Source organism: Vigna angularis, chromosome 4, assembly GCF_016808095.1.
Source record: "Vigna angularis cultivar LongXiaoDou No.4 chromosome 4, ASM1680809v1, whole genome shotgun sequence".
NCBI lineage: Eukaryota > Viridiplantae > Streptophyta > Magnoliopsida > Fabales > Fabaceae > Vigna > Vigna angularis.
In genome coordinates, this window is record NC_068973.1 from 42,455,031 (window position 1) to 42,471,297 (window position 16,267).

The following is a 16,267-nucleotide window of genomic DNA, read 5'->3' on the forward strand; positions in this document are numbered from 1 at the left end:
TATTATTTTTCCCCTTAAATTTTTGTCCATACTAAATTTTATGAATATTTATGTTTTATATAATATTTTTAAAAATGTCATTAATTAGAAATATTAATTTAATATATTTGATAATATTTTACATATTTAGTCAATTAATTGTTTAGTGATATTTGTAAATCTAAGAGTTGTCATTTTATTTTAAAAATAGTACATTATTTACTAAAAGTTCCTTTGATTTAGTTACAAAACATGGATTCAATCAATAATCCAATAACTTAATAATTTAGTCAAGGCCATTATTTTTAAAACATTGTTACTGCAACTATTGGTGAAATAAATAATTATATTAGTTGAGTCATTGCTAACTTTTATTTTGTTCGATATAATATCCAATATTTTAGTTGAATTTTGCTGTTTATTTTTTTTACATTATTATTTTTATCATGACTCATTGTCTTACTTATTATTTGTACGTAAATGTTGAAAAATATAAAGTTATGTAATTAATACAAAAATTATTATAATTAATGAAAGATGATTTTTCATTAAAGTATAACAAAAACCATTATCATCACTACATTTAATAATTAGGATAGTTAATTAGGACTACATTTAATAATAACAACGATGATATGGAAATTATGGAAAAATATTTTTTTATTATTTAACATATTTTTAATTAAAATAATAAAAAAAATTATGCATCAACAATGAAATTGTTTTATAAAACCTTACCTCTTGAAAAGTTGATACAAATAATGAAGACAACAAACAGATAATAATCAATCAAACAATTAATTTGAATAGAAAAAATTAATAAAAAATGAATTAAAAATATTTAAAGTTAAAAGAAAGTTGAAATTGAAGTAAGATAGAAATAAATAATAAACAGTGGGAGTGAAAATGGAGGTATTTTTTGGTGTCTTCAAACCCTCTCCCGCCAACAACAGGAAAGTGCGGTTCTTGAGGTTTCCAACATTCTTTGATTGGTTCATTGATTCATTGTCTGAGAAGAAGAGAAAAGAAAAGAGAAGAATCAACAGCAACATCAGCATGAGTGCTGTGAACATCACCAACGTCACCGTCCTTGACAACCCTGCTTCCTTTCTCACCCCTTTTCAGTTCGAGATTTCCTATGAGTGCCTCACCGCTCTCAAAGACGGTAACATATTCTCTCTCTCTCTCTCTCTCTCTCTCTCTCTCTCTCTCTCTCTTTCTTTTAGGGTTTCTTCATCCCTCTCTTCAAACCCTCACTCCATCACTTCTTACTCAATCCCCTCTCTCTATCTTTTCCTTTCACGGATCTCTGCACCCTCTTTCATCCTCCGCTTTTCTTATCATTATCTCTGCAATCCCCAATTTTTTCGTCTAATTTAATACCCAAAACCCTGCTTAATCATTCGCACAAGCCTGTTTTTTTTTTATTAAATAACAATTTTCTTTGTCTTTCATTCTATACGATGGGTTGGGTTACTCGTCTCACAAAGTAACCGAGAACTAAATACCATTGCAAGATGATTCTGTAAGACTGTACTTTTTAATGACTCAGGCTTTGTTTGTTTAGTGTTTTTTTTTTCTCTTTTTTCCCTAAAATTTGTATGCCTGCCGAGCACATTCGAAAGCCCTTTTTCTTGAATTTGTATGACCAAATTCTTGTTTCCCAGAAAATTGTCTCTGAGCGATTCATTACTCTGAGATAACGAGCTGAATGGAAAAAATATCTTCTGCTGTTTCTGTTAATTGCTTCTAAAACCTTGTTTTTAATGTTTTCTTTTTTCAAAACTTAATGGATTTAAAATAAAAAATTGATAGTTGAGCATGTGAAATTATTTAGAAGACGCAATTAAAAAAAAAAAACAAGAAATGTATCAGGCATCTCTTACTGTTTGACCTTGTTCTGTTATTTTGAATTTTGTAATCTATACTTGTAAATATGAAAGCCTGTTGAAATATTTTCTTGTAAGTGATTTTCTGGGAACAAAGTCTACATTATCATGTTGAATTTTTGTCTAGAAGTCACTGTGAAGCCTATTTTTCTAGCCTCTTCACTGTAATCTCACTCCCATAACCTCTTGACAATGTATGCTGTCTTGTGGGTGCAGATTTGGAATGGAAGCTCATATATGTTGGATCTGCTGAGGATGAGACCTATGACCAATTATTAGAAAGTGTCCTTGTTGGTCCTGTCAATGTTGGAAACTATCGCTTCGTTTTACAGGCAAGCGATATGAATACTAATCTTACGAATTCTGCGCTGCACCATGCAATTGCTCAGACACTCGCTCTAACTTTGAAAATACTGTTTGGTTTGCAGGCAGATCCACCGGATCCATCAAAGATTCGTGAAGAAGATATAATTGGTGTGACAGTGCTTCTGTTGACGTGCTCTTATCTGGGACAGGAATTTATTCGTGTTGGCTATTATGTGAACAATGATTATGATGATGAGCAGCTGAGAGAGGAACCCCCACCAAAGGTGTTAATTGATCGGGTTCAAAGGAACATTTTGTCTGATAAACCCAGGGTCACGAAGTTCCCCATCAATTTCCACCCTGAGAACAATGAAAATGAAGAGCAACCCCCTCCGTCCGAGCACCCATCTGAAACTGGAGAAGATCCACTTGCCTTAGTTGATCGTGATCCTGCAGATAGGAAGGATTCTTAACATTTTGTAGGTATACAGACCTTTCAATTCCTAAATCTCCATTGTATTCACTGTATGGATAATGATGCCGTTTTTGTGAATCTCTGTTCAATTATGTGAATGGGATTTGTGAGCCGATTTGAAGTAGGGGCCTTGGAGCTCTATGTTCAAAATGACTGTAAGGTACCAGTTTCTTTGAATGAAGTTTTGCAATGCAAACCCAGTTTTATGATAGTCTACTTCTTCACAAATCATAATCTTTATGATTTCTGATAGCCAAGAGGTTTCGCCGTAATATTTAAGTCCTTTTTTGAGTTTTCTTTTGTTCGGTTCTGTGAATTTTTTTGTTTAAAAATTATATTATAACTAGGATAGGAAGTTCTCCGAGGGGGAACCTTGTGGTCTAAAAACATGTTGAAATCTTTGAAATTGCCGCATCCTTTGTAAGGGTAAGACCGTATATATTTAACCTCCCTAAACCCCATTAGGACTAGGAGGGGCTTGTGCACCGGACAGCCTTAAATATAATTAGGATTGTGGCTGGCAATACTCAGAGCCTTAGTGCTTAATCTGACCAGGGTTGAACCTGACCTGACATGACCTAATCTAAAAATTCTGGGTTGATAGATATATAAATATTGATGAACCTGAAAGAGTAAATATCTTCTGTTAGGGAAGTTCATTCTACTATTTTCTTTTATTATATTATGTAAGGTATATATCATCTGTCAAGGAGTATTTTGTATTGGAAGGTCTGTTTCTCTTATATTGTACCTAAGACTCTGTCACTCGTAAACTTCATCAAACAAATAATCAGTTTAGCATGTTTTAATCGTTGTTTGAATTTACAATTGAAAAAAAAATGTATGTTAAATTTTAAAGTCTTGCGATGTAATTGCATTTATGCATAAACCTGGGTTTGCCATATTTTCTTTAGAAAAACAGTTGATGATTTATTTTATTTCTCAGCCTCGATAAACCGATGGAGCTTAACATGCTCGAAAAGTCACGAACTTTTCTTGTTTGTACTAGTGAATGTCATCAGAATTGATAAACTAAATAAGGACGTGATATGGACCAAAAATTTGTTTGTAAATTTTAACATTGACATATATCAATACCTAACATTGGAAGAATTGGAATTTTTTTGTTCTTTAGTTTTATTCGTTTAACGTTATATGATGGTGATATTACATGTTTATTAAATTCTTGTGATAATTTGTTTATTGTTGCCTAAATGTTATATATTTCAGACAATACATCAATATCTTTCATTGTATAATTATTTCCAACCCTTACAAACTTTCTGGAATTGTTTTGCTCGAACAGAAGAGGATACAATCAGTTAATTGATGTGTGGAACATTATAATTAAGTCTGTATATTACAAAATTGGTATAAAATGATTTTAAAAAATGTTGAATAAGTATGATAGTATATTCTCACGTTATAAATTAAAATACATAATACAGAGAATGAGACTATTGCCACTTTCTTAATTAAATATTTTAATAGTTTTATGTGAATATATGTCTTGCATACGTCACCTCTGTATCTAGAAAAATAAATTTTCAACCATCTCAAACTATTTTTTCTTTATTTGTATTACTAAAGATTATAAACTGTGTATCTCTTTCAATTTGTATATTAATCTCTATTTTTAAATTAAACTTTAATAATGAAAAGAAATAATAGTTACTTTTTTATTCACATCACCTCAATTTTAAAAGAAAAAACTCAATCAAATAAATTCTTTAATAGAAACTTAATTAAAAATATTTAAATTGGAAATTTAAAAGTTAATTAAGCTATTTTTAATGGTTTAATAAATTTTTTTAACTGTAAATATTTAAATTTGTAAAAGATTTAAAATTTAAAACTTAATTAAGTAAATTATAATTATAGAAAAATAAAGATAATAGTAATAGATGTTTCGACGTAAGTATTTTATGATGAGACGGGAATGTGACAGAGTCGGCGCGGTGAGGACCTTGTGAATAACGGTCCTACCTGTTTGGTTGCATGGACATTATCGCCTGCTTCGAAACATCCGATATATCACATCGCATCACATCCTATGCATTCAGCTTGAGCTTCAGGCTTAGGCTTAACAATGGTGAATGGCGATCACAACCTGCCAAATCCAACCATGAAGCAATCCAACGTTAACGTTTCCGATCATCAGAGCATGTCCAAGAACCACATCTCACCCAACCGTCGCAGGTTTCGGTCCAGAAGGAGGAAAACCACCGCTGCTTGCCCCCTCTCATCGCTCAACCTCCGCGCATACGACATCGACGGCACCAACAGTCCCTATTACAAGGGTCTGACTGACCAGTCCCTTGCGATTGTGAACACCATACCCTCCTGTGCTCAACCTCATCCTCACGCCCCTTCCTCCTACCTCCTTTCCAGTCCTTATTACAAAGGCCTTACGGACTATTCCCTTGTTATTCGTCCCTGGACTCCTCACAACCATCCTCTTCCTTTTCCCCACAACTCCCTCTCCTACACCCCTAGTCCTTACTATGCAGGTCTTCTCACTCACTACACCCTTCTCTTTCATGCACGCTCGCTTCAACCTTCTTTCACTACAAACCTTCCAAACATCAAGAACCCTACTTTGAAGGACTTGATGCTCGATCCTCATCACGTTGGCTTTGTTACTCAAGAAACTGCTCAAGTTGGCAATCATGCATTGGAGGAACTTGGGGAGAAAACTGCTGCTGTGGTTGATCAAGAGAATGACGTTGATGTTGAGATGGTGATGACTGAAGAGAAGGCCTTGGGGGAGAGTGTATTCGAGCAGGCTACTCATGAGGTTGAGGGTGTGTCAGAAGAAGCAATCTTTGATACAAAGTTGATGAGTGATGATGATGTTGTTGAAGAGAAGCCATTGGGGGAGAAATCATCGGAAAAGAGCGAGATGGATTTGTGGAAGGAAGAGGAAGTGAAAGAAGTGTTGCCTCTTGTTTCATCAGAAGCAGTTGTTGTTTCGTCTGAATCTGATTATACATGGGCAGCCAAATACCAACCCATGGCCTTGGAAGAGTTCATCTGCAACAAAGACATAGCAAGTCAACTCAAAACAATGGTTAGCTATATATACCTAAATCTAATTATTTTTTTTAATTGCATCTCGTAATTCTATAAGATATAATCCATACCTAAAAACAATGGTTAGATATACCTAAGTTTAATTACTTTGTGTCATTTGGAATATTTTTACTATCTCTTTATTTATTTATAATAAAAATTTAAATGTAATATTGATATGTGTTAAAAAAGACTTTTTATATTTTGATAACAACTAGCCTTTATCGTGTGTATTTGTGGCTTATATACTTTGTGTCTTTGTGTATCTCTGTGTTTCCGTGCATCTTCTGTTGTTACATAGATTGAATAAGGTAACAAATCATAAGTATTGAAAGATAATTGAAAAAGAATGTCAAGAGACGAATCGTGAATTTCACTACTTATGTGGTGAAACTTTTGAGGAGAGAGGGATAATACATGAGGAGCTCGATATTTTAACAATATTTTTTAATAATTTTTTGATAATGAATTACGTGTATATTTTAAACAGAACAATTACAAACTATTATATAGGTTTATTACAAAAAAAAAAGTTATTGATCAAGAAATTTGTTATTGATTAAAAAAATCAAGAAAAAATTAGTTTATATTTACTTGAATAAGAAATATCATCAAATTAGAGTGAAAATTAAATATAATACAAAAGGTTTCAAAAGTATTTTGGTATGACATTTTTATTCACTATTAATTTAAATTCATCTTACAATTTTTAATCACTATATATTTTCATTTGAATCGAAACAAAAATAAGTTTAATTAGATCTTAATATAATATTAGTGTTTTTTGTTTTGCTTCTTATCAAATAAATACTAAAAAAATTATTAGAGCTATAAGAAAATATAAAATTATATTAAAATTTAATTAATTTTTAATTTTGTAGAAGGTTATCAACAAAAATTAAAATACTACTTTAACTTTTATAAATTAATGATTTTATAATATTGGTTATTTTTAAATTTTAATTTATATCATTTTGATTAAAATTAAACTAAGGATACCTTTCGTAATTTATTATATACTTAATTAATTCTTTTATACCATATTAATTAAATCTATTATATAAATTTTCCGTTCATTTCCAATTGGTTTTCTTAAATCTAAACAAAGCCTTATCATTTTTTCATCTCTTACTTTATTTGCCTTTTCATCTCTTACTTTATTTGTCTTTTCACCTCCAACTCAGTCCAGATAAAACATAATAGATAATATGATTGATAGGCAACTATATTGGTCAAAGATAACATACATACTAACTTTTAAAGGAATAATCTAAGAAATAAATAATAGAAGCGTAGAGGCGTATGTGCAGTTTAGAACTAAAGTATACAAGCTTTTAAATATTGATTTGTCTGTTTCTAAATTTTGTTGGTAAAAAAAGAATGTTACACTTTCCATTTTGAGACTTTTTTTAGTTGATAATGGTATTTTATATTGGAAAATTAATTACGTGGTAGTTTTACACACAGTTATTGTTAAAAAGAAAAGTTGTTAACATATGGTCCATTTTTATTTTTGATACTTTTTCTCAGGTAGAAGGTGGTTGTGGGTGCAGCCACTTTATATTTGAAGGACCACCAAGTGTGGGGAAGAGATCCATGATAAGGGCTATGCTTGGAGAGGTATTCGGCTCCGACAGGGTCCAGGTAAACTATTCTAACTCAAATATACTTCTATCGTTCATGCGCACAAAAAACACTGAGAATTTTACCACTGATGAATGACATCACAGGTCGAAGAAGAATATAAAAACTTCATTTTGAAGGTACCGTCTTGAATTTTCATCAATGATAAACTATTTCTTCCTGAATACCATACATATATAACTATTTATTTACATATAGGGAGAAATGATTGATAGTGTGCAAGTGCGCGTAAAGAAATCACTCCATCATGTCGAGGTGAATCTGTCAGAGACAAATGGATACGAAAAACATGTAATTGTTGATTTATTCAAGGAAACATATGGGCAGGTGATAGATAACTCGCAACCTTGTTATCCAGAAAACTGCAAAGGTAAGTAATAATAAGTGAAGGAAAAGGTTTGCTGTTAGGTAACAACATGTTTTCCGATAATTAATGTCTCTGTGGTTTGTTTGAAAGCAATCGTTTTGTACGAGGCGGAGAAGCTGTCGATAGAATCGTTGTTGTATATTAAGTGGCTGCTAGAGAAGTACGAAGGGTGTAATAAGGTTTTCTTCTGTTGCTCTGATGAATCTAAGCTTCAACCTGTGAAGCCACTTTGCATCACTCTCCGCCTTTCATCGCCATCAACCCAAGAGGTTCCTTTCTCGTTTCCTGCATTTTCAATACATAACGTACATACCATGCTTCTCATAAGCTTTTCACCTCACAGCTAGCTACGATTTTGGAAAACATTGCAATAGCAGAAGGAATACAGTTATCACGCCACTTGATCGATACCATAATTTTGAGGTCCAACAACAACCTACGCCAGGCCATTCGTTCGTTAGAGGCCACTTGCCGAAATAGGTTTGTCATTTTTATGTTTAAGCATTTTTTTTCCTCTTCCTATACTGTCGAAAGGGGTAGTGAAATTAATGTGTAAGAGATGGAGAAATTGAAGAAAGATTAATAGGGTATTTTGGATAGATATTGTTTACTATTTTGCATGCAGGGATGCTGTCAAAGAGAACGACGTGATTCTAACTGGTTGGGAACAAGATATTCTGGATATTGCCAAAAAAATAATCCAAGAACAAAGTCCACGACAGTAAGGAATTTCACACCAGCTTTTGTTTCTATTTGTCATTGAAGTTTAGTTTTTTACGAAGATGATATTTGCATTAGGCTGTACGCCATTCGTAGAAAGCTACGAAGTCTTATGAGCCATGATGTTCCTCCTGAGTTTATTTACAAGGTAAAGGAATTATTTGTTTGAAGTGAAAATAAAATTTGAAGGTTCCAACTTAAGGCGTAAATTGGTTGATGAATGCAGTCTTTGGTACCAGAATTAACCACTCTTGTTCATCACTCGCTATGCCCAGGGATTGCCAAACTCGACAGGGACTTCATGGTAAATAACACTTTTCTCTGTTTCACTTTTTTCTGTTTTGATGTAATTTTTTCGTCCCTTCTCAGAGACCCAGTGAAATCAAATTTGAAACCATGAAGCAGCACTTCTGTCATGTTCCAAAACAGTCCGAATCTGATGAGAAGAACACTGATTCAACAAAAAAGAATGCCTTAACTTACTTAAAAGTAGAAGGTAAAACATTTTCTAACTTTCTGCCATTTATACCGTTTACTGTATTCAATTATTGATGATTGGAATTATTTTGTTGCAGAGTTTATAGCGAAAGTGATGAGCTGGTACAAGAATTGGTCTGAAAAAGACAGTAAGCTGTAGCGCGTGCAGCAACAAGTTGTGTCTGTTAAATATGAACCCAATAATGATAATCATTGTCACGAAAATGTGGCAAGAACACCTTTTTACACAGCAATATATGTTTGGGTGAATGTTGGAGTGCTTCATTTATTAATCTTGCTAGCCAGATTCGGATGGAAGCCAGCTTTGTAATTATCGCGTACTCCAAACATGTCTGTTACAAAACCAAGGTTGTTTATGGCGTATCTTTGTCGTACGCTTATTCCTTACTTCAATACAAACAATTTTATCTTATTTTGAATTTTACTGTTAAATTAGAAGTGAAGTGAGTTTTTTTTTTCGGATTGATAAACCAATCTAATATACCACGAATTCAATCTAAATGAAACGATTTTTAATGGGTTGATGCCATTTTTTTTATATTAAAATTTAATATTCTTACCTCAACTAAATTTAAATTTGTAATAAATTAAATTGAGTCATAATTTTTAATCTATTTTTACCATTAGTAACATCTACAGGATTTGTTTTACAATAAAGGAAAATGTATGGACCAATTTCTACATGTTGTAAATACTTTCCATAAAAATCTTGTTATTGTGTAGATCTTTTCTAGAAATAAAGAATGGCCCTTCTTAGCCACAAAAATGATTTTGGACACTTGTACATGGCAACAAAGCCGTACATAATGCGACGATTTGGTTTCGTTTTCATTTTCAACTAATTTACTTTATTTTGATGGCATCCCATGCAACACATTTCTACACCTAATCACTTACTTCTCTGCTATCACACGCAACAACGACCTTTCCTTTGCCACACCAATCGTCGGCACCCTATTTAATGTGGCTAAATTACATTTTCAAAATAGCAATTTTTGTAATACTTTTTTAAAAAGGTATTTTTCTTCTTCTTCAAAATAAATTGAAACTGACCGTATTTATTTTCTAAAAGCATTTTTACACCCATTCACATGATATTCCATTAAATTCTAATTACTAATTCACGACTAAAAGGAACGAAAAGGTTCCAATTAAAACAACATTAGATTAATGGCAATTTTAATATACTTTTTTTTTAATTTTGGAATGACAAAGTTCGGTAGATCTCACTTATAGCTATGTAATTCGGAGAACATTTAACCAATAGTATAATTCGTGCTAAAATTTTGTCACAGATCTTTATTTTATATATATCCTAAAACATGAATCGATGTAATTGTTTTGAAATTGTGGCCTTAATGATTTTAGGAGTCATAATCGTTTTAAGTATAGAAGGAAGCAGTAGTGGTGTTGTGTGGTAGTATATGATAAGACCGTGTCCAAATAACAAATATATTTAATGTTATTATTATTAGAACACTATTAACTTAAAACGCTCCATTAATCATAAAATTAATGACAACTAATCTGATAATCGTCGATTGTGAGTTGGTGAGAAGTGAGCGAAACGTTGACAGTTAGATTAAGGAAAATTTCATTTCAGCAATCATCGGGACAAAATAGATTGTTAGAAAGTTTTGATTTGGAATGGCAACAAAAGTGCAGCGGGAAAAAGTAATTAATACGATTATTTTATTAATACAGGGATTAGTTATTAACACGTGAGATTTATAAATTAATAAATGTCTAATTGAAATTGAGAATGAGAGGTGTATTTTAGATGTAAAATAAAAGAATTGTTGTCGGTCAGCTGTCAAAGATGCGCGACGAGAGAAAGAAAGAGAGAACGTAAGGCTCGTTTTGTGGTATGATGATGAACGGTGATTGCTAGTGACAGAAAGGGTAGAGAGAGAGAGAGCAAGCAGCATGAGTGGCGGAGGAGAAGAAGGAGAGAGTCTGGAGTTCACTCCCACGTGGGTGGTGGCCGCCGTATGCACAGTCATCGTCGCCATCTCCCTCGCCGCGGAGCGCTTTCTTCATTTTGGCGGAAAATATCTCAAAGCCAAAGACCAGAAGCCGCTCTACGAAGCACTGCAGAAGATTAAAGAAGGTTTTATTTTTCTTTTCTTTTCTCTTCTCTTCTTTTCTTTTCTCTTCTCTTCTTTTCTTTTCTTTTCTTTTCTTTTCCTTTCTCACCCATGTTTCGATCAAATTCAAATCCGTGTTCACGATCTATCTCTGCACTGCTTCAGAGCTCATGCTTTTGGGCTTCATTTCCCTCCTTTTGACGGTTACACAAAATGGCATTACCAAAATCTGCGTTCCGCCGGCCTTCACGCGCCACATGCTTCCGTGTAGCCTTGACCTTGCTCCCAAACATGAATCTCATTTCCAGACATTTTATTTCCCGGGAACACCCAGACGCCTTCTCGCTGCCACTGCGGCGGAACACGCGCCTCCCCACTCCGAGGCTGAGGCGACTGAGACTGGAACCGAGACTGGGTTCTGCGCTCGCAAGGTCGCTCACTAATTGTAACTATTATGAACATTAAATCGCATCTTCGAATTACCCCAACCACGCCCGTTTCGCTTTTCACTTTTCAGAATAAGGTGCCTTTGTTGTCTGTGGAAGCGCTGCACCACCTCCACATCTTCATTTTTGTATTGGCTGTCGTACACGTCACCTTTTCCGTACTCACCGTTGTCTTTGGAGGTGCCAGAGTGAGTTCTATGCCCCCTTTCCCATCATCAACTCAATTATTTTCTTTTTTCTTTTTTCACTTTCCTCGCTTTTCTCTGTTCATGCTATCACTCTCTTTCTATATACAGATTCGTCAATGGAAACACTGGGAAGATTCAATTGCAAAAAAGAACTACGAAACCGACCGAGGTACATTATTTCTTTTCTTTCCTTTCCTCAATTCTTTCTGCATCCTTCTCTTTCTGTCTTCAATTGCTTTTATTATTCCTGTGCATTTTTTATTGTTGATAAATATAACATGCTTTATGCTTTTGGTATCGCCTAATTTTACTTTGTGTCAACTAAAGCATCACACCTTTGCAAAGAATTTTCTAGTTCTTTTTAAATCTTTTTATTTCCTCTACCCCACTTATACTCCCGTTGGTTTAATGCAGTTCTGAAACCAAAGGTGACCGATGTTCAGCAGCATGATTTTATCAGGGGCCGTTTTTCTGGTTTTGGGAAAGATTCTGCTATAGTCGGTTGGATGGTAAGTAAATTTCAAGTTTGCCATAGTCTGTAAGTTTAATGAATACAATAAATGAAGATATACTGATGTCATCTTTGGGTCCTTGGCAATTAAAAGCCTTTTGTGGCTAATTTAAAGATACACCGCTGCATCTTTGGTTGTGTCCTTAACATTTACAAGCTTTATATACTGGAACCGCACATGTACCATATATCTTTGGTATCCCTGCTGATTGTATTTGTCCAGTCTTGCTTCACCTCAATCCGTATACTTCCATCTTATACTTCCAATCTTATCAAAGGTTTTTTAAATATTGGTTCGTTTTAGATCTTGTTTTTAATTTTGATACACTTTTTCCCTGATGTTTGATCACCACCACGTAGTTATTTTCTTCCACCACACAACAAATAAACTTGGAAAGTCAAGCTAAGCAAGTGCCTTTTTAGTATTTTTGTTTCTTTTTAGTTATCTCTCCTAATCATTTGTTGCTTCTTTCAGATATCCTTTTCTAAGCAATTTTATGGATCTGTGACAAAATCAGATTATGTGACGTTACGACATGGTTTCATTATGGTAAAGCTCTAGTGTGCCATATTTGTTGTCAAATTAGTAATAGTAATGTCTCAGCTAGCTATTGGCCAATGGCTTCGATGCTTGAGTAGTAAAATTTATCTTTTCTTGTTGTTTAGACCCACTGCAAGTCAAATCCGAAGTTTAATTTTCACAAGTACATGATTCGCGCCCTTGAAGATGATTTCAAGCAAGTTGTTGGTATAAGGTAAGTTCTTTTATATTATTGCTTCTATGCGTGTATGACAATTATACACCATTTAATTGCCAATAAAACTTTAGTTCCAGTTCTTTTGTAATAACAATTACATTTTGTGTTTGCAGTTGGTATCTTTGGCTCTTTGTGGTTATCTTCTTGTTGCTCAATATCAATGGTATGCTATAAGATATAAAGTTATGCTTCTCGTATGTCATCAATTAATTGTCTTTGCCCAGACTGACACTTTACAATGTCAAGACTGGCATCTAAAACCCAGTTTTATGTTTTTATGTTTACCTCATGATCTTGTTTATGGACTGTGGTAGTGTTATATATCTCTTCGTGTATTTCGTAATGAAGTTAATTTAAATAACATTCTGGTGTAGAAAAGGAAATGAGCTTAAGAATTACTTTTTATGACTTGACAGTTAACAATACTGACCAATATATTTTTGCCTATTATTTTGCATGACTTGGTGATGAATATCAAGCATGCCAGTTAACAATATTGACCAATATACATTTGCCTATAGCTTGTAATTGATCAAGTTATATTTTTTTGCGCATGTTAATTAACATCACTTGGTATCTTGTTATTAAGACGTCTGCTTAACTTTTCCAGGTTGGCATACATATTTCTGGATTGCTTTTGTTCCTGTCATTGTAAGTATCTTTATTAAATTTTTGACCCTTTCTGAGTGGACGTTACATGTCCGTGCATTCATTTTACCTGGCTTACATACCCTTCTTGTAATAATTTTGTTGGAGGGATATTTTGTTTACATTTTTGCAAGGAGTTTCTTAATCAAATCAAGCAACTATACAGTACAAAACTATTGTTTCTATTAAGCTGGTGTCATACCTTGATTTTCTACTGCTGCATAGATACAAGGTGATTGGTTCAACAATTTCCTTAAAATTTCTGTAACTAGTATAATATCGTATCTTTTAGTATTTGGAAAAAAGACTGCCTCTTAACACTTATTTCCGGACATATTTTTAGTGTCATTCCCACCAAATCATACCAGGTAGACAGGTATAGTCTTTTTTTCGGTTAAAGTTAATCAAGCTCAGTCTCCAAAAGATCTTGGAAGGTCACCTTTTGCTCACGGTTAATGACGAGTTTTTGTATTGGTTTACAAGGCTTGAACTGTGTAAGAAAATAAAGATTTATTTTATTGATAACAATCACATCAATTACACCAAAACCTTTAAAAAAGAAAACAAAAATATGCTGAAATAAGTAGGAAGATTCTTAAGATATTTTTTCCAAATTACTATCGAGATATTGAGATCTTAACCTGCTATTTAGGACAAGAAGGATAGAGAAAGGGGGAGATATACTTGCAAAGGTACCTTAACACCTGCATCAGTAACAATATATTGGAAGGGTGCGTGTATCTTGTGTCTCTGTTTGGGCTCTATTCTGTTGTTGTGCTTCACTGGGACTCATGTCTGGGCAGCTGAGTGTGGCCACTAGGCAATCGTCATAGAATGTGGATTCCGTTATTGGCTGAATATTCTAGAACCCCTTGTAAGTGAAATGTAAGGAGGTGATGTCACTAGCGCTTTTCGATTATTAGTGTTTGGTGAATTGGGCCCTTGCTGCTTAGTCCGGAACAGGAGTTATCGATGTGACGTATCTTACCAAATGGGATGTAGGTGGGTAGAAGGATTTTTTTATTTATTTTAGCGATGCTTTTGTCTTGTAATTTGTAATCAAGCATTCTTCTCAATCAGTTTTTAAGCCATAAGAGTACCGACTGTAGGCAGGACAGGTTTTCAGGAATACCATTCCTATGAGTATTCTACAGGCTTTCAGGAATACCTATCCTATGAGTATTATTCGAAGGAATTTTGATCCTGGAAACAACTAGTATTATTTTGTCTTCTGAAACAAATGCCCTTAAGAATGACATTTGTTAGTGGTTACTTTGGGACTTTCGTTGTTTCAATTTTCCAATTATTATTTTTGTTGATAGGTCACATTTGTGCTAGTGTTTGGCTTTCTACTGGTGCTTTCTTGTTAAATCCGTTTGTACTGGCATGCATGTCTATTTGTTCGTGCAAGTTGACATAATAGTAGGCTTTCTATGTTTGGAATATCCTTATTTTTTTTATTGTCCCCGTACTGTATCTGCCCTTCATAATTTCATAATTCTGGTTTGCATTTCTTTCAGCTTTTGCTTGCTGTGGGCACTAAGCTCGAGCATGTAATAACTCAACTAGCTCATGAAGTGGCTGAAAAACATGCAGCCATAGAAGGTGACTTAGTTGTGCAGCCATCAGATGAACACTTTTGGTTTCATCGGCCCCGTGTTGTCCTCTTCTTAATTCACTTTATCCTTTTTCAAAATGCCTTTGAGATAGCATTTTTTTTCTGGATATGGGTAAGCAAATAATTCTCTTGAAGAATAAGTTGGTTGTGGGGGTAATTATTTGTAGTTGTGTTGAATATAATGAAGCCCCTGGCGCTCACTTCTCAGGTTACATATGGGTTTGACTCGTGTATAATGGGACAAGTTCGATACATTATTCCGAGGCTCGTTATTGGGTAACTGTTAACAATTTAACAATTTTCTTTTGAGCAATATGAATTCTTTCTGTGACTATCAAACTATTTAGCTGAATCTTTTCTTTTTTTATTTCCTTCTATATATTGGGATTACAGGGTATTTATTCAGGTATTATGTAGCTACAGCACCCTGCCACTCTATGCAATAGTTACGCAGGTATGTAGCTCTTCAAACTAAAATGCTGATTAATTATGAATTTAAGTAGTGTCCTCTTTGCATTGACTTCCATAATTTCACACTATAGATGGGAACTCACTATAAGAGGGCAATATTTAATGAGCATTTGCAACACAACATTGTTGGTTGGGCACAAAAGGCGAAGAAGAGGAAAGAACTAAAAGCTGATGGCCGTCCTGGCCAAGGAAGTTCTCAGGAGAGTGGTAATACAGGAATCCAGCTTGGCTCAATTTTCCCGAAGAAGGCATCTGCTCCAGGCGACACTTCTTCTGCCCCCAAAGATGACGGAACCAGCTGACTGTGCATGTCTAACTGAACAATTACTATCTTATTATGTAAAGTTGCACACAAATTGCAGTTTTCTTTATATTATTTTCTTTGATAACTTAGTGTAGTGTAGCATTTTGGAACATTTGTGTGAGTAGATGGCGCCATTGTCATTTCCAAGAGCACTCAGTCATCGGATTAGGATCACCTGCACTGCAAAAAAAAACTGTAGGATCTTCCAGTTTTAACTAGTGTGAAACATTCTTGCTTTGTATTTTTATTTTATATTTAATGAGTAAAAATGTTTTCGATAATGAGA

The 16,267-nt window shown here is 33.9% G+C and overlaps 3 protein-coding genes across 3 annotated transcripts; all 3 read left to right on the forward strand.

Annotated features, from left to right (window-relative positions):
* The first annotated feature begins 871 nt into the window (after positions 1-871).
* Positions 872-2,860, forward strand: LOC108330886 (probable histone chaperone ASF1A). Its single transcript, XM_017565476.1, has 3 exons — positions 872-1,144; positions 2,085-2,200; positions 2,297-2,860. Exons 1-3 carry the CDS (start codon positions 886-888, stop codon positions 2,645-2,647), a joined length of 726 nt encoding a protein of 241 aa, XP_017420965.1. The 5' UTR covers positions 872-885; the 3' UTR covers positions 2,648-2,860.
* Positions 2,861-4,606: 1,746 nt separating this feature from the next.
* Positions 4,607-9,362, forward strand: LOC108331274 (replication factor C subunit 3). The gene is made up of 11 exons (XM_017565924.2): positions 4,607-5,719; positions 7,252-7,365; positions 7,452-7,484; positions 7,564-7,735; positions 7,823-8,001; positions 8,076-8,212; positions 8,358-8,453; positions 8,531-8,600; positions 8,679-8,756; positions 8,822-8,948; positions 9,028-9,362. Exons 1-11 carry the CDS (start codon positions 4,739-4,741, stop codon positions 9,087-9,089), a joined length of 2,049 nt encoding a protein of 682 aa, XP_017421413.1. The 5' UTR covers positions 4,607-4,738; the 3' UTR covers positions 9,090-9,362.
* A 1,385-nt stretch (positions 9,363-10,747) lies between these two features.
* On the forward strand, positions 10,748-16,262 carry LOC108331876 (MLO-like protein 1). Its single transcript, XM_017566868.2, has 13 exons — positions 10,748-11,060; positions 11,203-11,468; positions 11,555-11,671; positions 11,780-11,840; positions 12,086-12,180; positions 12,658-12,732; positions 12,849-12,937; positions 13,054-13,103; positions 13,551-13,591; positions 15,109-15,318; positions 15,415-15,482; positions 15,600-15,660; positions 15,749-16,262. Exons 1-13 carry the CDS (start codon positions 10,877-10,879, stop codon positions 15,977-15,979), a joined length of 1,548 nt encoding a protein of 515 aa, XP_017422357.1. The 5' UTR covers positions 10,748-10,876; the 3' UTR covers positions 15,980-16,262.
* The last annotated feature ends 5 nt before the right edge of the window (positions 16,263-16,267 follow it).